Genomic DNA, 22,300 nt, shown 5'->3' with positions numbered 1-22,300 from the left:
AAGTCTGGTAAGGGTAACCCACCAGTAGGGGGAGCCCCAGCGATGCGGATTGACTCGAGCACCACGGGCGCAAGGCTGAAAAGGGAAGCCTCAGAGTCGTGCCGCAGCTTAAATTGGCCCCGCTCATGCCCCCAAGCAACCTCATTGGCCGCCTGGCAACCTGATGAGGCCAGGGTCTCCCCCAGCGGGACATTGTCCTGCCCCCACGCTGAGGTGGGAGTCTAGGTGGCCTGACCGCACTCCGTCCCCACCTAGAAGTGGAGCCGATTTGTAATTCTTTTGCTGGTGTGGTGAGAGTCATTCTTTTTTGGAAGACATAACAGAGTCTGGAATATGTTCTCCTTATTTCTATTCTGATAGATTTTGGTTTTGCAAAATTAATTAAAAATAATTTGAGGTGGGAAAACAGATTAAGCAATATATTAAGGCATGCTATGGTGAAAATGGCCAGCCAAAATTTGTGACATTGCACTAGAATACTTATTCAATACCATGTCTTCTGAGGACCAAAAGGCATATCATCCTCACACTGTGTGGCATGCACAGAAGGAGGTCTGAAGTGTGTGTGTGTAATCAATTATCTGCCTCCTTTACATCTTTAGTATAGTTGTTTAAATGTTTATGAAATGATTAAAACACTTATCCTGCCTTTCCACTATATTGCAAGGTGGCTTATGATCAACATGATGAAAATGTAATAAACTAAAGTCATGAACTAATATAGTATAGTAACACAGCTGGGAGTATCATATCCAAGAAAGGGAGCAGGGAAGCCATTCCAAAAGAAATTTGACACAGTAATCACAAACACATGCACTGACATTTTAAATACTATGGCTGTGTTAGCGACAAATAATATTGTGCAGGTTCATAGAAATCACATTCATGGTTTTCTATTTAGTTCTCTATGGCTTTATAATTTGATATTTGATATTATGTGCCTCCACATTAGGAAATACAAATAGTGTAAATATGGTGCCTTTATGAGAAGTATGCAATTATTATGAGCCATAGTATTAAAAAAATGCACAATTGGCTGTGTTTGTGCATACAAGTGCAAACCTACATGCCCCAATATCTGTAAATGATCACCATGTTTTAGTCCACAACTGTTGAAATTCTCAGGCTTTCCTGACAAATGTGCAATTATTTAAAAGTATACTACTACTACTGAAGACATTTGTGTTTGGGAAGGCTTTCCCTGAGGTGTAGCCTAGTCATTTACAGAACATCAATTTTTATATTTGATGAAATGTTTGTGTCGTTTTTGAGTTTGTCTGGATGGTTTTATTGTTTGAGTTTGTTGAATTGATTTTAATGTTCTTACACTTTGTGTTTGTTTCTGTGATTAGATTTTCCTTCGCAGGAACTTACTGTTTGACAGGATATGTTATGTTATTTTAAAAGTTTGTTTTAATAGTTTGAGATAGGGGAGAAAAGCTCACACACTATCCTTCATTTGGCCACACTTCATCTTTTTCAGTTCTGAGTTCAAAGTTTATGTGTCATTCATCTTTTAACTATGCATGCTTATACCAAAGAATAAACTAGCACAACTATCTTCATTGTAGAGGCAGTTGCAGTAAACTGTTTTCTAATTGAGGTTGCGGAGAAAGGGTAGAAACAAAAACACAAGAATTTCATGTCTAGTGCAATAAAAATATGCCAGGAGTCATAGGGAATCATGATGAGAAGGTTATAAAGATAGCATGGAGGCAGCTATCATGTGCAGTGAGAGCAGTGAAGCAGCCATAGCAATTTGAAAAAGCTTCAGTCTTCTTTTAAAAAATGAAAATCTCCTAGAAAGATAGTTACATGGCTGCTGGTCACCATATGTGACAGATGACAATTCAGAAGAGAAGCCACAGACTACCAAAAGTCACAAAATCCATGTGGGAGCTGTCAAAAATTGATTGGAACAATTCTAAGAAAGGAGAAAAAGACATTTCCATGACAAAGCTATAGAATGAAAGGAAGAGAACTCGACACTTGTCAGGATAAATTTCCACCTTCCCCACCACTACATCTTATTTATGAAGATAAGGGTTTTCCCCTTCTTTTTGCAAGAGGCCAGTACTGGATTAACCATTGAACCTAAAATACTAGAACTTAAGTATACAAACTTTGATGCTAGTCACAGAAGATGGATTACATTCAGGATGTGTCTGAAATGGAGGAAAGAAATGACTCCCGTTCCTCAGCCTAGCAGCCAGCATAGCTATCAGCATTGGGAAAACTATAAAAAATGAATTGTAAAACAGTCTAGGAAAGAGAAACAACTTGTTCAGAAAAGCATCCATGGTCCTATCTGGGCTAGACAGTACAGTGTATCTCTAAAGGCAAACAAAATATGTATTCAGAGGCATATACATACACCTTATTGCAGATTGATTGCTTTACCGTGAAGGATTTTTCACAACAAAAATAAGTTTGTATGTTTAATTTAAATCCCTTTGAACTAGAGATGTGGAATAATGTGTATCTCCACAATGGCTATGAGGATCCTATTACCACATGAAGGATTTTTGCGAGTTTTAGGCAATTATCTGATTCTTGGCTAAATATGGCTTTAATTATCTAGGACCCCAAAAGGTAAAGATACATATTTTTTACATGAAATGTCCAAATTACATTTGATTTAACCCTTCCAGGCTGATGGGGTTGCTGTGGATCCCAGCAGCTGTATGTTTAATATACAGTGGTGCCTCGCAAGACGAAATTAATCCGTTCCACGAGTCTCTTCGTCTAGCGGTTTTTTCATCTTGCGAAGCAACCCGATTAGCGCTATTAGCGGTTTAGCGGCTATTAAAGGCTTAGTGGCTATTAAAGGCTTAGCGGATTAGCGGCTAAAAGGCTTTTAGCAGCTTAGAAAAGGGGGGGGGAGCGGAAAAAAAATCGGAACACTCGCAAGACATTTTCGTCTTGCAAAGCAAGCCCATAGGGAAAATCGTCTTGCGAAGCAGCTCAAAAATGGAAAACCCTTTCGTCTAGCGGGTTTTCCGTCTTGCGAGGCATTCGTCTTGCGGGGCACCACTGTACTAAGCTACCAGAAGTCTGGTGGAGCCCTACAGAACTGAATGGAAGTGGAATTACCAATCACCTCAGCTAATTAGAGTTCATTCTGTTCCCAGCAACTTCTCAAAATAGGGTAAGGGGAGTAATTTTGCATTTTGCCTGTTTATCCTTTTTAGATTTCAGTTTCCTTTTTGCTTATGGCGCTTCAAGTGATTGAGTTTTTGGCACAGCCTGGGTTGGCCACACACACACATACATACACAGAGATGGTTTCATGGTGGCGTGATTTGTCAGACAATTTGTTAAAAATGCGGGTGATGGCAGCATTTTAGAGTAATGAGCAGAGCTTGCATTGCAACCTGTCCAACCTCACAGGGATGAGGAGAGTGCTTGAACCTGTTTGTCACAGCTAAATAGCCAGATATGACTCAGAAGGTAGAGGATCTCATTACATAACTGGTACTATCAAGAAGGAACCAAATCTAAAACTACAGCAGGTGTGAAGTTAAAATGCAACTCTCTGTACAAAATAGTATACATGTCTTCCAGCTCAACAGTTTTCTAACCAATGGTAATATTTGCATCTTGGTCACAAAATCTGATATTGTACAAACAGGACCAACAAGTTTATCTTTCCAGATGGCCTCACATTTGTAATCTGAGACCTTGATTAGGTAGTATTAAAATATATTGCTTGGCTGTTTTCTGTTTTAACAAAGATGCAATCTGTTGCCATCAGTTCCTTAATTTGACCAGTCTGAGGTAGGCAATCATTTGATTGGCTGGGGAAGCCCAGCCAGATGGGCGGGGTATAAATAATAATAATAATAATAATAATAATAATAATAATAATAATAATAATAATAATTATTATTATTATTATTATTATTATTATTATTATTATTATTATTAAACCTAACTGCATTGAGTAAAGGAAGTTCGCATAACATTTTCATCTCACTCTAATGAAAGGAAACACAACAGGGGGTTGTGTTCAGTGGTAATGTTGTCCACACAATTTGTTAGATAAATAGCTGAAGAATGAAGACACACATATCAATATGTAAAGGAAATTAATCATGAAATCAATAAGTACTCTTCCATTTAGGTGGTGAATGACTTGTTGGCACAATTTTCTGACTTCAGATTTCTCAGGGTTAGTGACAAAGGACATGTGGCAAGGTGTGCAAAATCGGTTTCTTAAAAGCAAATCATTTTTGTACTCGTTATGTCTACTTGGTTTGATTTTATTCTATGTTTCTGGTATTGGTTTTTTGCTTTGCAATTCAAACAGTCTTGATCAAGGGCTGAATATAGCAAACGAATATATATATATGTATACAGGTTATGTGCACACGTTATCAGCATTGTATCAGTAGATAAAGATGAAACACTTGGGCAGTTTCCCGCCATTGCAATTTTTAATACGGAAAAGGTCTCATCACGTGCTGACATGTTTGTCAGAATTTATAAACTGCTTTGTATTGTGAGCCGAAGCTGTTATTTTCTTTCTTTTTTGCTTACGTTTGCATTACAATTAATTTTTTCCCCTCATCTGCATAATTATGCATATTTTGAGGGTTTTTTACATTGGATGTGGAATTTTAGTCCACACCCTCCTTTACCTGTCTTTTCTTTTGCAATGTTCATATTTAGCTCCTCATTTCTTAATGTAATGGAAACCCCATTATTTGGTGTGCATGATTTAGGAGTTCTCCTCATGTCGTCTTTCTGAAGTGGAGATTGGAGAAGAATTCAGCTGATTTGCCTATTGAAATCATTTCTTGCTATTATCCATTGAAACCTGTGGCATCTTTCATGTTTCTTTTTTTACTCTGAAGTCCGATACCCACTGTCAGACTCTCATATTCTTGTCTTGAGTCTTGCTAGGTCAAAAGTAAAATATGCAAGTGCCTTTCAGTTTCCCTTTGTTAGAAATTTCCGCGTTAACGCACCAGATGCAACTATCAGCGTGAGTACGTAGTTCAAGGCCCCCCCATCTAATCAGAGCACATGTAAGTTTTCCCAAAGTTTTCCTGCAGTGTTAAAAGTTTTAAATATGAAACATGATGGAATTAAGGGAAATAATGTGATTGGCATGTATACAGTGTCTGCCATATAAATGCCGTAAAAATCACAGTAAACCCGACTTGCTATATTTCCTAATAAATATTGAAAAAGCAGGAATCTGTAATTCAGAGGTCTGGATTCGTAGATGACTTGTGCAAGTGGAAATGCAATTTCTCTGCTGCAACCCCTGTGCCTCATCGCTGTCCCTTGACCCTCAAAAGCTTTTCATCGGTGTGGAGGCTGTCATAGGGAGGGAATGAGTCCGAAAAGCCCCACTGTGCAAGTGGAATTCCATTCATTTGTTTCTGGATCCAGCTCAGTAACTATAGATGCCCTATTGACATTATAAAACAATTGCTTCATGAGAACGCTGTGTGCTGCTTTGTAATTGTCAATCAACTCCTGCCTTTCCTGATTGGACACAAGAAGTATAGTTAATCTGGTATATTATCGTGCTATATAGTTAAGAGTTCTGACAAGGAGAAGCTTGCTCTCTTTGTATAATCATGTCTGTTTTAATTAAAATCTTTTCTATAGCCAAAAGGTCACCACTCTCCATTTTCCACACCTAAATGGCAGTTTCTTTTTTTTAAGCACTGTGAATGAGGAGAAATGGATGATACTTAATGGCTAATTCACTTCCATATGCACTTGGAAATGTAACACTAATCCTAAATTGTCTCTTTTCAGTCTCAATCTGCTGTGATGTTGAAATGTTTCATAAGTCACTAGAACTGTTAAAAATGGTAAATGTTAATCTTTTTTTTCTTATCACTTTACTGTGTAGATACTCTTCATGAGACACTACTCTGCCACAACTCATCCCCGGAGGCAGTCCTGGAAACTACTTTTATAAATGTGATTTTAAGCTGTGGATAAGACTTTCAATAGAACACAAACTAAAGGAAAACAGTGTATTTATCCCTTCCATATTCCTAGTTATGACAAATACTTGAGTTTGCTTGCCAGGTCTTGTAGAATGTAACCGATTGGTATGTTACTTGAACTGACAAGGCAGTTAATTTACTTGAATTTTTTTTCCTTTGCACTAATCAGGCACATTGGTATGTGCATTTCTGGAAAATACTGGATAAATGTCTTGTCTGAAATGTTCTATTAAGTAATTTTGTCTCCCATTGCTAGTCCTTGGCAAATGATGATGTACAGTATTTAGAGCCACTGAAGACTGACAGGAGCCTATGGGACTTAAATACTTTATGTGATGTTGTTGAATAGGAAAAGCAATGCTTTGTCATTTGTTGGCTGCTCTACTTTTTGTGCCTCTTAATAAGCAAATTCTTATATAAATGTGTTGAAGAGCTATATGTAAAAGGCTTGTTTCTGTAAAAGTGTTCAGTATAGTGGCAATCAGATATCTGTAAAAAACATTTCATATATTTCTCATGATGAAGTAAGTTTTGCTATATAATAATTGACTTTGTGCCTATTAGTATGTTAAGTTGAAAGAGTCACTGAGTGAACACATTTGGCTTGAGAAGAGGGGAACCCAAATCTTGTGGCTTTGTCTCGGTGGGTTTGTGTGTTCTGGACTGGGGGTGCTTCCTTTGAAAGCCAGCAACAATTCCTATACAGTAAGCCTGCAACATATGTAGAGGTTACGCTCTGGGTGTTGTGCCTAAAGCCAAAATTGTATGTAGTCAATACACATTGTGTTCAGCAGTGGGTGGGTTTGCCAAACCCTTTTCCTACCAAACAGATAGTCCCTTCCCACCTTATTATTATTATTATTATTATTATTATTATTATTATTATTATTATTGTTATTATTATTTTGCCAAGCAGGTATAGCTGGATATGAACAAGTTAAATGTGCATAAGTTGTGGGCTTACTGCATGGTAATTTGGTAAAAAACAAAAACTGGTCAACCAGTGTTACTGATCAAGACATACCCAGTAGCAGTCTGTGTTTCTGTTTAAGACTTGTAATTTTTTCAGATAATTTACTAGACAGCATAAGCATTTGAAATGCTTATTTTTGCCCTTCTTTGAACAAAGCTGTTTGTGCATTTGTACCTGTAACATTGAAGTATATAAGTTACGATCCAACAAAGATACTCATGGGGTTGGTAGAACTACAAGGTTCCTTTGAAATATTCATTGCTCAAAGTATTCCAGTCGTCATTGTTGAAAAAGCAAGCTGCATTTTAAAGTGAAATTTGGCTTGGCTCTTCTGCAGTACAGGAAATGTCAAAGAACCCTTCCACTAGGTGGGTGTCTTCCTTATGCACACTAATCACTTTGTTGGATCACAGCCATTGTATTGAAAATTATTGGGTATATGAAAATACGGCGGTATCTTGGAGCATTTTGCAAGGTGTATTTTATAACCAGAGTTATAAACCTGGAAATTAGAATAATAATAGCTGTATAAAATAACAAGAAATGATACATTAGTGTATTTTCATGATTATGGCTAGACACTGTATCATATTTGGATATGTTCAATAAAATAACTAGATCTCCTTGGTTATACTGTTTGAAATAAGCATTTTGTCAAGACTGTAATAACATTGTGTTCTAGATTTAAATATGCACATTAGAATCGGCTGAAAAGAGGCTAGATGCATCAATGTTTTGGCTAAGATTTGGTATAAATGTTGGCATGTGAATATAAAACTCATTCTGCATTGAAACATTGAAACATTACCTCTTTAAAAGAGGTAAATAAGCATGTAAATATAAAATGTTTTAATGCAGAATGTTTTTTCTCCAGAATGTTTTTTCTTCAGAACGGCTGGCACAAGAGAAGGTGCAAGATGCTGGTATGGTTCTTGTGGCTGGTTGTACAGGAGACTGCTATAGCCCTGATATTTCCTGTTGCAAAACAGGCTTCCACTAGTGTTGCACTGGATTTCATATTAAGGAAGCAGTATTCTTGCCCTTACACTAGCTCAGCAGCCCTTGAATTAGTGGTTAGAAAACATTGACTCTGGGCCAGAAAATTTATACATTTTTTTGTCTTAGCCTGAGTAGAGCTTAAATAATATATATTCCTATTTAATATGAGAAGGTTGTTAGTAAATATCTGCTTAGTGATCACTAATAACTGATATAAAAACAAATACATTAACTTCTGGGGGGGAAAGGGTATATTGATTCCCATGCCTCAATCCAGCCATCCAATACGAAGTAGTATAATTTTCACTATGCATGCGGAATTTACCTCTGCCTGAATTGTGTTTGTGTATTTTATTTTACATTGCTTTGGGCAGATTCATAGGAAGCAGTTGGTTTTTCTTAACATAAGTACATAGATTTTACCTTAGGTGTAAGAGCAGCTGTGTGTATGCATGTAAAGCGGTCTTTGTTCACTGTGCATGTTGAACTATTTATTTGGGTGAATTTGGGAAATCATAATTAAGGTGCTTACAGATTGACCTTATATATACATACTGCTGCTTGCCTTGAGTTTTTAGACTTTGTTTCTTAGTCGAGCTTCAGAGCCCCCTTTCAAAATACGGTCGTACCTCGGAAGTCAAAAGGAATCCGTTCTGGAAGTCTGTTTGACTTCCAAAACATTTGGAAACTAAGGTGTGGCTTCCGATTGGCTGCAGGAAGCAGAAGTGAAGAAGTGGTTCTAGAAATGTTCAACATAGAACGAATGCTTGAAAATTTAACAGCTGAATTCATATTCTGTATTAGAGTAGCAATAGAGGGGCAGTTTTACTAAAGAGATGCTTAGCATTCATCTTGCTTTATATCTGAACTATCTTAATACTAACATAGGCTTGAACCAAAAAGAAAAATGATACGCACACCTGCCCAACTACTGTCATTGCTCTAAAGCATATTTTTAACTAATATGTAGAGATGGATATTGGTGGCATGGAACAGTACTCTTGGAATCTGTGCCTGAAAGCATCTCCTCCTTGTTGCTGCATTTTAAAAGAGAGCTGGTCCATAATTTTTATGGTGGTGTAAAATCCTAAACTTCCTCAACTGTTTAAAGGCATTCCAATTAGGTATTCAGATGCCCATTAAGAACAATCCTTTACTGCTTCATGTTGTGGAAATTTTGTATATCTTTTTATAAAGTCACGATACCTAACATTACCAACATGTATACAAAATTTACTTGTTTGCTGTTTTTATATTGTATGCTATGTGAATTCTGTGGGCATTGTTCCAGGGTACATGTATAAGTGAGAGAGGTTTTTATTTATTAACCTTCTGCAAAGCAACATTTGTGAAGTTTTCTTTACAGATTAAGTTTATTAATAAAGAGTTCTTAGGAAATTACTTTGAGAGCCAAAGATGGTTGTAGCTGTCTTATGAATGCAAGATTCTTTTTTTAATATATTATTCCTCAGAGCTTTGAATCTCTACAGTGACTTACAAATATGCAAAAAACCCAAACATTTTTCTTTAGCTCTTCATTTAGACAAGCCCAGGTCCTCCTCCCCACCCCCATGTTCATTGTAAGACTTCTGCAGGCCAGCTGATAAGATTCCCTCCTCTGCAGGTAGGCGCAATGTAATGAAATTGGACGTGCATGCTAGGCTTTGTAAATAGAATGAGATTGACCCCCAGCCATTATCTCATTTATCTGATTTACATGGTAAAATCAGGATCTACAGTATTGATTAGAACATAATTAGCTAATTATGAGCAGGAAAATACAGACTTATGTGGGGTTTGAGCACAGCAGGCTGAAGTGCTGAAAGATTTCCAAGGGCATGAGCAGATGGAGATCACTTTATTAAAGAACAAAACAGACGTGTTTCAGGTATGGAAGTGTCTAATCAACTTCCCCTGCTGTGCCGAGATACTTGACCTCAATTCAGTATTTTTGTTTGTGAAAAAGTATTTTCTGTCAGCTGCTAATTTTTTTAAAAAAATATTTTTTAACCTCTCAATCTGACTGAGACAAATAGTAGAGCTGTTTCTCCTTCTGTTTCTCTATCCAGTTTACAGTGTTTACAGGGCTATTGCTTCCATAAGCCAAGGTGAGCCTCTTGGCTCTGTCAGGGGCTTGGGAAGGGTAGTGGATCATGCCCAGCCACCCCTGCTGTTAGGACATCTCCAGGGCTGTCCATAGAGATATGTCTGCATCTCTGCCATTGTGCACCAGCTCCATCCAGAAAAGACTAAGGTTGGGCTTGGGTGTGCCTGCTAGCACCTGCCATTTGGTTGCAGTGGCAAACGTAATAGAAGTTTTAACTTACTCATAAACTTTAAATAGTATACTTGCTGCTGCAGTGAAGCACCCGGTGGCAGTCCTAGAGGTGTCCTTGGCTGCTTTGCCCAGTCTTCCTAGAGGTTCATTGGGAGGAGATGACCACCCAGTAAGCTTGTCAGAGCACCTGTGCTGCCACTGCTGCAATGGAAAAATGGGGCGGGGGGGGGAGCCAAGTGAGGAAGATGAGGTCATAGTGCCATTTGCTAGTCTGCCTCAGACATCATTGTATCTTCGGCTGGTTGTGGCTGTTTAAAATTGGAATTTAACAACTTGGCCGACTATCTGGCATAAGGATAAAACTGATTTAGTTCTGATTTACAGTATCATGTTTAGTAGTTATTTAACCAAATACATTGTTTTAACCTTTTCATCTCATTTTTTTTTAAAATAAGAAACAGAAGGCTTAAATCTTGTAGCCTGAATTTAGCACTTGCTACGTGTCAACTGCAACCCTAGCAAAATGCCAAAAGCAAGTTACATTATACTACTGGTATTAGTTAAACACCATCACAGCAGTATTTGAAATTAAGCTGCCAGCGTTCAGACATTAGAGGTTTGCAGCTCTCATAGAATAGACTCCTGTCTACCATGCAGCTAATGGTCTGGTCTGCGCATTACAGTAAGCCATGATTTGTGACAGAGGTGGGGAACCTCATGCTTAGTGGCCAAATGTGGCCTTCCAAGTCCCTTGAAAATCTCCCTAGGCCATAACCTTCACTGACCCTGCTTCTCACCCTTAATGTTTTTGCTTGGCTTGAATGCAGCCTTGAACTCTGACAGTGCCTTCCTCTTGTCTGTGTGAAGGACAGAGAGGAGGAAACTAGCCTACTGTACAAAGCTAGAAATTTCATTTGTTGCTCTGCCACCTTTTCCTGTGGTCCCATCCACCACTGACATGTGCGTAGAAGGAAATGTGGGCCTTGATTTGAAAAATAATAAAAAAATCCCACCCCTGATTTATGGCTTACTGTGAATGAGCAACCATCACTTCTGCTTCTAGCCAAGAGAAATGAGCCCTGGATAGAATCATAGAGTTGGAAGAGACCGGCTTGTTTCTCCCAGACAACCACATGCAGTAAGCTAGTAACAATACAACAGGCACTGATGTGCCTGCAATGCCAAGCTAGTTTCCTTCCCACCCACTGTGACAACAACAGAGACGGGGGAGAAGCTAAGCTGGGATTTTCAAGCAGTGTGCACCAGCACTTTGCTCATTCACATTAAACCATAGTTTACTTTTAACCATGATTCAATGTGACATGCAAATCAGACCATAGTGGGGTGAGGAATGAAGCACTTTTGGGAGCAACCCGTGCTTTTGCCCTTCAGTTGAAAAACATTTCTCCTCTGATGCATTTCTTCCAGTGGGTGTTACTCTCAGGGCCCTACCATGAGGAAAAACATCTGAACTGAAGCAGCAAGTTGTCTGGGTGGCAGAAATTGTCAGGGGGAGTGTGGGTTCAGCTTTCATCTCTTCTACCCATTCACTCAAAATAGCTTCTACCCCATCCCCTGCTTCATATTAATTGGGCAGAAGAAATTGCTTCGTACACCAGGGGCAAATATGGCTGTATCATATCAGATTTTGTAGGCATGGTTCAGACATAACTGTCTCAATCTAATGAACAATGACTGCGAAGGCAATAGGTTTTTTAAAGCCACAGTTTCTCATTAAATCAGACAAGTATGGTTTAACCTCTTGAGTGCAAACTACAGTATAAATGGGGAATCTGATCCTGGTTCACACATCATGAAGTGCAAGGAATGAGTGGTGGTGTAGAGCATGTTCCTGATCAAATATGCTATAATTTTTTAGACCAAGAGAGTTATGTCTGGTCTGTGCCTATGGTGAATGAACATGGTATGATGAAGCTGCCATTGGCCATGATGTTCACAGTAATTTCTTTGTCCAATTTTCAGGTTTTTGTAGTACTTCAAAAACCTGTTTTCCCAAAGAGAACAAGACAGGAAAAAAATAAGTCTGTGCACCATATGGGCAGCGATGGCTCTATCATGCCACCTTCAACTCTCCAGGAAAGAAGCCTCCAGGTCCTTAATTTATTGTATGTGTTTAGTTCATATGTCTTGCTCTCTAACCTATAAAAGAAACTGGTTGAATTTGGAAAATGCACCAACCCTACCAGAAAACAAGCTAGCATTTAAAAACTGGTGGGTGGGGGCTAGTTTTCAACTTTAAGAACTTTATATATAAATAACCAGCACCCTGAGAATTGTGATTTGGAAATTGTCTAAAGTCTCCACACTTGAGTAATAGATGCCTCTTTGAAACCATGCCATAGTTAGCTTTATTATGTTGTTTGTTATATTTATGTTGGAAAAATATTATGTATGCCAGTATATTTACAGTTTTCCCTTTACAAACATGAATTTCATTTGTTTCTTCAGCAACTCTTAGGCATTGTTGTTCAGTGTAAACTATTTCTTTCATTCTTTAAAATATTTCTTTATTGCATCTTTTGTTGTAGTCCCCATGATGGCTTGTTTTTACCATGCTTGGTAGTGATAGTTGTTACAGCAGATATTTCAGCTTTCTAAGGTCTTTCTAACTTTTCTGGGAAAGGATGACTTCTGAGGAATGCAAGTGCTTTGTAACTTTGGCGGTTCACATGTTTCATCAGAGTTTAAAAACAAGCCATGGTTTATTGTGAAATCATACTAAACCATAGTTTGTTTATAAGAAGGGTTTAGCATGGCATACAAACCATACTTACATTTTGATTTGCTTATACTTTTGAATCACTTTCTTTCTTGTGGTGGCATCAAGAGTCACCTTGGCAGGAAACAACAATATTGTGAAGTTGCACCACGAAAAATATTTTATTTCAGGTTTAATCTGAGCCATTGATTTGTTTGGAGTTTGGTAGCTGGGAAGGAGGAGTTCCCTTCCGCCAGGTTGGCCAGTGATGCTTTGTAAGCTAGCTATTCCCTGTACTATGCGCCCCTCTTGATTCACCTTAGAGGTATTTGCTCTGTACACTTTTTCATTAGGCTAGCTCCTCCAAGTGATGAGTAATCAGAACCTTCACCTTACCAGAACAGTGGTGCAGTTAGGCCACTTTAGACTTTGTCTTACATGATACTGTGTATAATTTCCCTTACTTTAATATGTGGTAAGCCAGGCATCTTGCATTGTGGCCAGGGGGAGTGATGGACGGATGGAGCTTCCTATTCATTCTTCTGAGTGGGGATTTCTCTCCCTGATTGTATCACTGGTACATTAATAAACAACAACATTTTTAAAAAGCAAAGGCTCGCTAACTGGGATTTTGCCCTTCCTGACCATAGTTTGACATGTAGAAAGTGCATTGCTAGTCCCCTTGTTCAAAATTCTTAGACTTATTCTCACATAAGCAAATCTTTTTGTTCAGAGGTAACTTAAAGGAGCGGGGGATGTATTCTGTTAGCTTTCCCCCCTTACAGTCTCTGTCATGAAGTACTTTAATATATGTTGAATTGGGTTAATCTGTATATAAATGTGGTTTTAAATGCTATCTCTCGGTGGTATAAAATCAAATTGACATTTAAATATTTTTTTTTGCTAAAGTATCAAACCTTATGTTTATTTTGCTAGTTCCTTATGTGATGAAATGGAATTAAATCCGTTTTGAAAATGCATGGTGAAGTGAAGGCAGCTACTTGTGAAAAAATATGTCTCAGTTCAACATACTTTTCTTCCTGTTAGCCACTGCCATGTAGTTTACTTATATTGTACAATGTAAATGTTCTTTGAACTAAGCCGTGCAGTTTTACTTGAAATGAGAGTAACAGAGTTCAATGGGATTTACAACCAAAAACAGCACAGAATTGCAGCCTTTTGACAAAACAAACACACCACTTCTTATAAAGATGGTTTTTTCAGAGGTCTCGAGACAGTCTTCAACAAGAAGAACTAGGAAAACTGTTTCAGTATTTTCTTCGTTCTGGCTTATTTATTTGTCATTCTTTTTTCCTACCCATCCACCCATAAGGGAGTTCTGGGCAGCTAACAACGTAATTAAACAACACAGAGAATACAATACAATTAATAATCTACCATCTTCAGGAAAACAGCAGCAGCGAAAATTTCCAGTATAGGTCCTGACACCAATGAAGCCCAGTGGGTTTTCCCAATACTCCTGTGTGGTCCAGGTGGTGGACTTGGGCGGGAGTTAAGTATAGTGCCATCACTGAAAACATCCTCTCTTCTGTTTCTGCTTTTCTCACCTCTCCAACAGGTGGCATGATGAGCAGGAAGCATCCTACAGATTGTAAAAACTTAGCACAGGAAATAGCTAAGGTTGAAGGCTTTCAAATGTTTTTAGGTTTTAAAATTCAGAGTGCAAATTATGTTCCTGCAAATACTTCTTTACAAATTCAAATTGGGAGGGAAAATAAGTCAACATACAGTAAACAAAAGTACCTGGGTATGTGAGGGAAATGCTGTAAGCACTTATGTCCTTATCCAGAATCTCATGTGTGCTGTGATACTTATATATTACGTGTCAGGGGCTGCATGCCATCGTTACTTCATCATTATCAATTGGTTTATTTCAATTAATTTAGAAGTGTGCAGCCGTACCTTGGATCCTGAAAGCCCTGGAACTTGGACGTTTTGGCTCCCGAACTCCGCAAACCTAGAAGTGATTGTTCCAGTTTGTGAACGTTCTTTTGGAACCCCAACGTCTGGCGGGGCTTCTGCGGCTTCTGATTGGCTGCAGGAGCTTCCTGCAGCCAATCAGAAGCTGTGATTTGGTTTCCAAACATTTTGGAAGTCAAACAGACTTCCGGAACGGATTCTGTTTGACTTCCAAGGTATGACTATCACCACAAAGCATTTGGATCTTTTGCTTTGCCATCTACAAGATTTGGCCTAAACAGTCAAGTCTGGATTTGGACACTTGAATCTGTCATAGACTCTATCTAGTGTGTCTACGAAGATCCTGTTTGAGTCTCCCTTCAGCATATTCAGCTATGCTTCAACATATTACAGTTCTTGGAAAACTTTTAATGCACAAAGCAGAATTGTTGGCAACATTTTTAGCTGCTATAATAGTCTTAATACAAATACGTTTCTGGACCTTGCGTGTTCTGGTTGTGTTGATAACCCTTATTTTATTTTCTATGGATTTGAATTTGATATTGAATATTGAAGAAATGTATCTCTTTCTTATGTAGGTGCGATGAATGCAGGCTCTGCTATCATTTTGGCTGTTTGGACCCTCCCTTGAAAAAGTCTCCAAAACAAACTGGTTATGGGTGGATTTGTCAAGAGTGTGACTCTACATCCTCCAAAGTAAGTTAAAAAGTCTTGTGAAAATGCAGAAGAAGTGAATGTTTAGAAGATGTTTTTCACAACTCATTGCAGGTTTATATGTGAATAAGAAGTGTTTTTTTTAAAAAAAGAATAATAAGGGCTTACTTCAATCTGTTGCTGTTATTCTGTTTTACTATTTCAATAATAGGAAACTGCATAGTTGATTGGTTTGATAAAGAGTAATTCATTATTTTTAAAACTATTTGCTAGTCCAAAATTATTCAGTTTTGTTGTAGAGTCATTTAACTGTTGACTATTTTACACTTTTAACATTTAATGATTGTTTACAGGGTATAGTCCAATGTTAGTATTACGCTGATGTGACAATCAAATTGATGGACCAATGTAACTTGTCCATTCATTTCAGTGGATCTGCTCTAAGTATGATTTAGTTAGATATCACTCATATGATATTGCTACACCATTTTAAACAGTCTATATTTTATATATTTCAGTTCATAATTAATATGCTTTCTTCTAATCTGTAAAAACATTTAAAGAGACAATGGACATTTAATTGGGAAAACGTGAATATACTTTTGCTGACTCTACTTCAGAACTTCTAATAAGTGTATGCAATTAGATGGCCAGTGTACAATTTATATAAATGGTGGTGTTGAAGCTGTCTGTATGCTGAAAGGGAGACTTGACCAGTATGCTGTTTAAAAAGATTTATTTACTAAACTTATTTGAATCAGCAACCATAGAAAATCCAGAAGGCAAAAATGTGTTTTTAATTTGCAGTTTTCTTCTACAAATTACAGAATAATTAGTTTACTGCAAAGCCAGTTATTAATAAAACCAGTCTTCCTTAAGAAGATACAGTTTTGGTATAGAATAATTTAAAGCTCACTCTGGCTTGGACACCTGAGCCTTTAAAAAGGCACTTGAAAGCAGTGTTCAGTGTCCGGATGAATTAAAACAGATATACAAATCTAGACAGCCCTTAAAACTGAAACAGTTTTTCTATAGTATGAATTTAAATTGTCTGTTAGTCACTGAGGACTTCTTGCCAAAAGCATTATATCTTGAAGACACCAGATCTTTGATATGACAAAACTGTAGATGGTTGCATTGCTTTCAGCGTGGGCCAGTTTAACTCCCATTTAAATGAGCACACGGTACCAGAAAAATTGTCTTATGAGGACTCCTTGTGGCTCTGTTTAGTTACATCAGGGTTGTCATTTTAAGGCAATGTTTTAGTCATTTTGAAAAACCTTGTGATCTTCTGTACAATCTGTCTTGCTGAATAACACCTTACTTTAGGTGAAAGTTGTTTTGCAAGAGCTTAGGGATTTTTTTAATGAAGCCTTTTAGTACATCTATGCATAGTGTGCCTTTAATACCTTTTGGGTGCTTGTAAGTTCTGCAAAGGCTTGTGCTTCCTCCAGAGAATGGTATTACCACAGGCACACTGATATTTCTAGCTGGGTTAAAACCAGGGGAGGGGAGCAGGGGGGAGGAAACACTGAATCTAGCAGGCCAGCTCAGTGGATGGGGTTCAGCCCTTTTCTATCGTGCTGCTGATGCACAAGTCTCTGCTTTCCAGCCCCAAATGGCAAAGTGAGAAAGTGAGAGTAACACCATGCAGGAAACCTATTGCCTTTGCCCTTGAACTTCTTTAGATTGCGGTCTTACGCACATGCACACACAGGAAGTTGAGTGGCCGTATGCATTTTCCCTGAATGACTGACAAAAGAATTGCAAACTACAGTTGACAACACCTTCACTTTCTTTCCACCTGAAAATCCTATTTTCAGTAAGTGTCATTTAGGTGCTAGAGCAGAGGAATAGCCCTGGGTTTTTAGGTTTAGCCAAAGCAACCTTCTCCTTGTCAGCAGAGAAATCAGATTTGGAAAGTATCTTTTCCCAAATGAAGATCAAGAAGGGAAAGTTAAATGTCTTCTCTTTCATCTAAAGCACTAGCTCAGTGATGGCCAAACTTGGCCCTCCAGCTGTTTTGGGACTACAGTTCCCATCATCCCTGACCACTGTTCCTGATAGCTAGGGATGATGGGAGTTGTAGTCCCAAAACAACTGGAGAGCCAAGTTTGGCCATCACTGCACTAGCCCAATGTGAAACCTAATGTAAATTAACAAATACTAACAATTTATTGTTAGAATAGACTCATCTCTGACTTTCTTTTGAATGGAAATGTGTATCATTCAAGAAAAAGTAAGCCAAGACTTAGTTACCAAAGGTTACCCTGTCAGGATTCTCTCCTATACAAGTGTATAACTTAAAAGGGTATGCATATTCCTTAGTACAAGCTGTAGCCCTGTGTTCATTGTGAAAATATCAGTATCACTGAGCCACTGATTGTTGCTTGTGTCTTGATAAATTAAAAAAATGTGATTTTTCAGATAAGGACAAATGCTTTTTATTTAGAGGCGGTAAACGTTGTTAAATGTTTATATTTTTCACCGATATAGACGGCATACTTTTGTTCATAATATGCCATGCAGCTCTCCTGCAATCTTGTCAAGTTATTTCCCCCCCAGCATAACATATTCCCATATTACCCCAGCTGTCAAATAATGACAGTGACTTTGCTTGAGGGCACGAGGGCAGCATCTTTTCTGCTAGTAATAGCGTCACTTTTATGGAATGGGTGATACTTACCACAAAGGTCTGACAAGCTTTCTCATCTCAACAAAGTTGGCGAAAATGTGTTTTGAAAAAGAAAGGAAAACCCCCCAGAATATATACATTTCTATAACTTCCCCTCCCTTTCTTTCAAAAAACGAATACTTGGGTTTTACAGAGCTGCTAACTTTCAGTGTTCTCATGATACTGAGTAGATGATATATTTGCTTCACTTTTAAGAGCCAGTTTATTTACTTTCTCAAGCATTTGTTGTCAGACGTGTATATAAATGGCAGAGCCGTCTTGGAAATAAGTTCTACTGTGTTCAGTGGAGTTACTCTGAGGTAAGCCAGCCACTTCACAGAAAACTTCTAACACAGTGTTAAGTACTAAAGGAAAGGCTCCACTTGCACATGTATCTGTCAGCAAGCTAGAGTAAGAGAGAATATTTATGTATTTTTGACTGTGTTTTAATAATTTGCTGTTAATTCGCCTCTCCGACTAGCTGCCTGTATGTGTAACTATGCGTGGGCATCGTTCAAAAATAATCTATTACAGCTAAGCAACTTGATGAAGCACTAACTGAAAACCCATTGAAAAATTATGGCATACAGTTTTTAGGAGGAAAGTAATATTTTGATGGGTCTTGCAGAGAGTACATTATAGATCCTTATCAGACTTGTTGCAGTCCACATGGCCAAACACCTAGCCCACATTTGGGCTGCTAAAGGCCACATTGCTCCAGTTATCTCTCTTCATCCATTGGGCACAAAACTGGGCCCTGCCAGAAGGTGGGAAATTATACTTAAGGGGCTAGAAATATATGACTTGTCAGTCAAAATTAACATTGTTTTGCATTCATATTTGAAATTATAAAGCAAATTATAAAGGGCTTTTCTTGCTATTTAGTGCAGTTTACATGCAGCATTGATTATTTCACTACATTGTTAGAATACATTTAATTGGCCCTCTATTAAAGGTGGGTAAACAATAAATATTTTATGTATCCTTTGTTCTTAGAGTATTTGTGTTAGAAGAAGTTAGGCATTCTTGGTTTTCTGGAATTTGTTCCAGTGTATTTCAAATCTAAGAACTTAACTTGATAGACAACTGTGAGATGTGGAAAGCTTTTAAAAGCACAGGCTGTATTATACATGTTTTTGTTTTAGCCAAACTCTACAGATATGTAGATGATGCTATCCAGAACTGATGCTATCCAGTACAGATTTTATAAAAGAGCTAAAAAATTGAATACTAATAATTGTATGGATTTATATAATTGGACATCAGTAGTTTTTGTATTACTGATTTATTAAATTCTGTTAGAATAAAGTAGAAACAGAGAGATGCAAGTACTTTCTGATCTGTATTGATTATTCAGTTTTCACATTAAAAAAGAAATGGAGATGATGCACATAGGGAACAGGATGTGTTCGCTACCCACATGTCTTAAGATCCAAGACATGCAAGTTCCGTGGATGGGATAATTGTGTCTTGGCTGTTTGTATGGTGGGCAGATGAGGGAGTACTACAGTCACCGCACTTGTTTCCTCTGTCGTCTCTCTGCTGTACAAAGAGCTTTGTGGTGACAGCCAGATGCCTTGGAATTGGTATATGGGTCAGTTTCAATATCATATCCAGCCATAATGTGTTGCACATGGAACTTTTGGTGCTATGGGCCGTTCAGACTAGTAATCCTTATTGGCAACATAACACCTTTATAACCAAAACAGCTTTCTTACTGAACTCCTAGCACAGAGATGGGAAACATGTCATCCAGATGTTGCTGGCCTACAACTCCCATCATTCCTGACCATTGACAAAGGACACTTAATATTTTAAAACTTGTATCCCCAGATTACAAGATTTCTGTGTGTCCAGGATCTACAAGGCAAAAGTTGTCTCCAGGCACTGATGTGAGTAGTCCTAGGAATGTAGGGACTTGATTAAACCTTGCTGCCACCAAAACAGCCACTTTTTAAAAAAACCAATGTTCAGTAGTTCTAGTCCCAGTGGTTTCTGGTGTTTCTTCCTTAATGGGGTACCTCAAAGAAGTCAAAATTTTCGTTTAGTTACTCTATATCTGTTCACTTTGGATCTGACTGAGTAACCAGTGTGCTGTTTGCAAAGCTCTTTCCCCTTAGCCTTAAGACTTCAGATATGTAGGTCCTGAAAAGAGCGTCTACTAAAAGGCTGGAGCAGCTGAGCAAAATATAAAGGGAATAAAGAACACACTTGCCTCATCCCTTGAGATTAGCTGGACCCATTTTACTCTGTAGGTGAAGGGTGCACAGTGGTAGAATTTAACAAATTACTGTAGTCCAATTGATAAAGGCATTTGAGAGGACAGCTCTTTCTAGCTCACATAATAAATATGGCTGGCTTGATGATATACCTGAATGAACAGAAGGCCTATAAGACAGCATTGTGTCCAGCTTGGTCTCATATTCCACAGTCAGTTTCAGCTCTGATTCCTAATAAGGGAACATATGTATTCAAGCCCCTGGACTGCAATAACCTCTAAAATAAGAAAGCAGACTTGCTGCTTCCAGAGCCATTACAGACATCTCTGTATAGAAATACTTTGATTCGCCCCTTGTCATATCCTCCTGGAATTGATCATGAAGGTGCTCTGTTACCATCTTCATACACGCCAACCTGGCATGTTGTTGTTTGTTTTCAGTGGTTACACCTATCTTTTATTCTGTGTTTGGTTTTTGGCAAAAAAGAAAAAAGATACACTTCTTTGGTGGACACTGCTTTCTCACATCAGCTGATAATCTTTCTTTTTTGTGAGTAAATAGTAACCTTTGCTATGACATATTAGGATGAAGCATTCATTCTCTTCCTGTTTCTTTCCCGTAGTCTTCCACAGTCTTGGAATCTTGATATTTTGCTCATAGTTAACAAAGTGTGTGCTTACCTTTCTCCCATTGAAACCAATGCAGCTTAAAAGTGCTTAACTGGATCTTGCACTGTGCTTTTCATTTCTACTAACTGCAAAATGCCTTATGTGTTAAATATAGGGTGAAGTGGATGGAATGAAACACAAGTATCAGGTAACTGTTAAAACATGTAAAATCAGATCTCTGTTATGCACTTCAAATGATAGTGGTTGCTGGAAAAGATATATACATTTACTTCAGCATGAATACTTAAAAACAGCTTTTGAAATAATGCTAATGATTTTGCATTATGGTATCATATGTATATAAGAGCACATATCCTTAAGATAATTGTGCATGCAGTGCAGTGCAGAACCAGGAGAGATTACATTGAGTGGAGATGAAGCCAGGTATATCTTTTATTACTGGCACAGTCAGTTATTTTTCAGTACAAAGAAGCCCGTGCCTTGAAATGAAAAGGAGCTTGCTTCAAGGAATAAAATAGGAGGAGCTATTGTAGGGCAAGGGTGAGCACACGTCTGTGTCTGTTACACATAAGCAAATCCTGTGATTTGTGGCTGAAGCCCCTTTGCTTGCAAGATGCTGTTGGTCATTGCAAAGTTTCCTAAACATTTCAGGCAGACTTCCCTCGCCCCCCACCCCAAGGCTCATGAGTGATTTACCATACATGTGCATCAAATATGGCTGCATCCTTTTGCTTTGACATACCACCATAAGGAACTGAAATTCATTAACAGGCTAAGCTTCAGGTTTTCAATCAGATCATAATCCCCTACATCCCAAAGCTGCATGCCTTCATTTCTGTAGAGCATGTGTTACTCGGGGAATTAACTTATGAAAATGCCTTCACTGAGACACATGACCATTTGCACGGCCTTGTTTACCATTAATCATATTTCGTTAACTTTACCTGGTGGGGGGGAACTCTACCTAGGAATTGTGCTTCTCCATGTTATGTACTCTCAAGAGTCAGACAAAACCAACCGAAGCCTAGTACCTTGTACCTGGAGGGAGATATTTGATCACATAGAATAGACCCAGCTGAAGCACAGTATTGTCCACGTCCAGCTATGGGTTTGTGCTTCCAAGTGTTCACTCAGCTTTAGTTGTGCACTATCTGACTTGGCCTTAACCCCTAAGTTTTGTGCAGTAATGATGCTTTGAATGTATACCCCCCCACACATGTTCAGTGAGTGCGCTTGTGAAGA

At 38.2% G+C, this 22,300-nt stretch overlaps 1 protein-coding gene across 12 annotated transcripts in view; it reads left to right on the top strand.

The window, feature by feature from the left end:
- The window catches only part of PHF14 (PHD finger protein 14), a 128,203-nt gene that overhangs the window by 59,384 nt on the left and 46,519 nt on the right, over positions 1–22,300 (top strand). For 6 of the 12 annotated variants that reach the window (XM_081164432.1, XM_081164437.1, XM_081164435.1 and 3 more), the window contains 2 exons: positions 15,461–15,578; positions 21,213–21,245. In XM_081164432.1, the coding sequence (XP_081020558.1) occupies positions 15,461–15,578; positions 21,213–21,245 (151 nt within the window). Of the gene's footprint in view, positions 1–5,872; positions 6,826–15,460; positions 15,579–20,043; positions 20,103–20,869; positions 20,979–21,212; positions 21,246–22,300 lie in introns of those variants that run through there. The other 6 variants (XR_014000937.1, XM_081164438.1, XM_081164429.1 and 3 more) reach the window with 4 other exon arrangements.

Source organism: Podarcis bocagei, assembly GCF_964188305.1.
Source record: "Podarcis bocagei genome assembly, chromosome: 12".
NCBI classification, from domain to species: Eukaryota; Metazoa; Chordata; class Lepidosauria; order Squamata; family Lacertidae; genus Podarcis; species Podarcis bocagei.
Note: the sequence above shows the minus strand (reverse complement) of the source record. Positions and strands in the feature narration are given on the sequence as shown.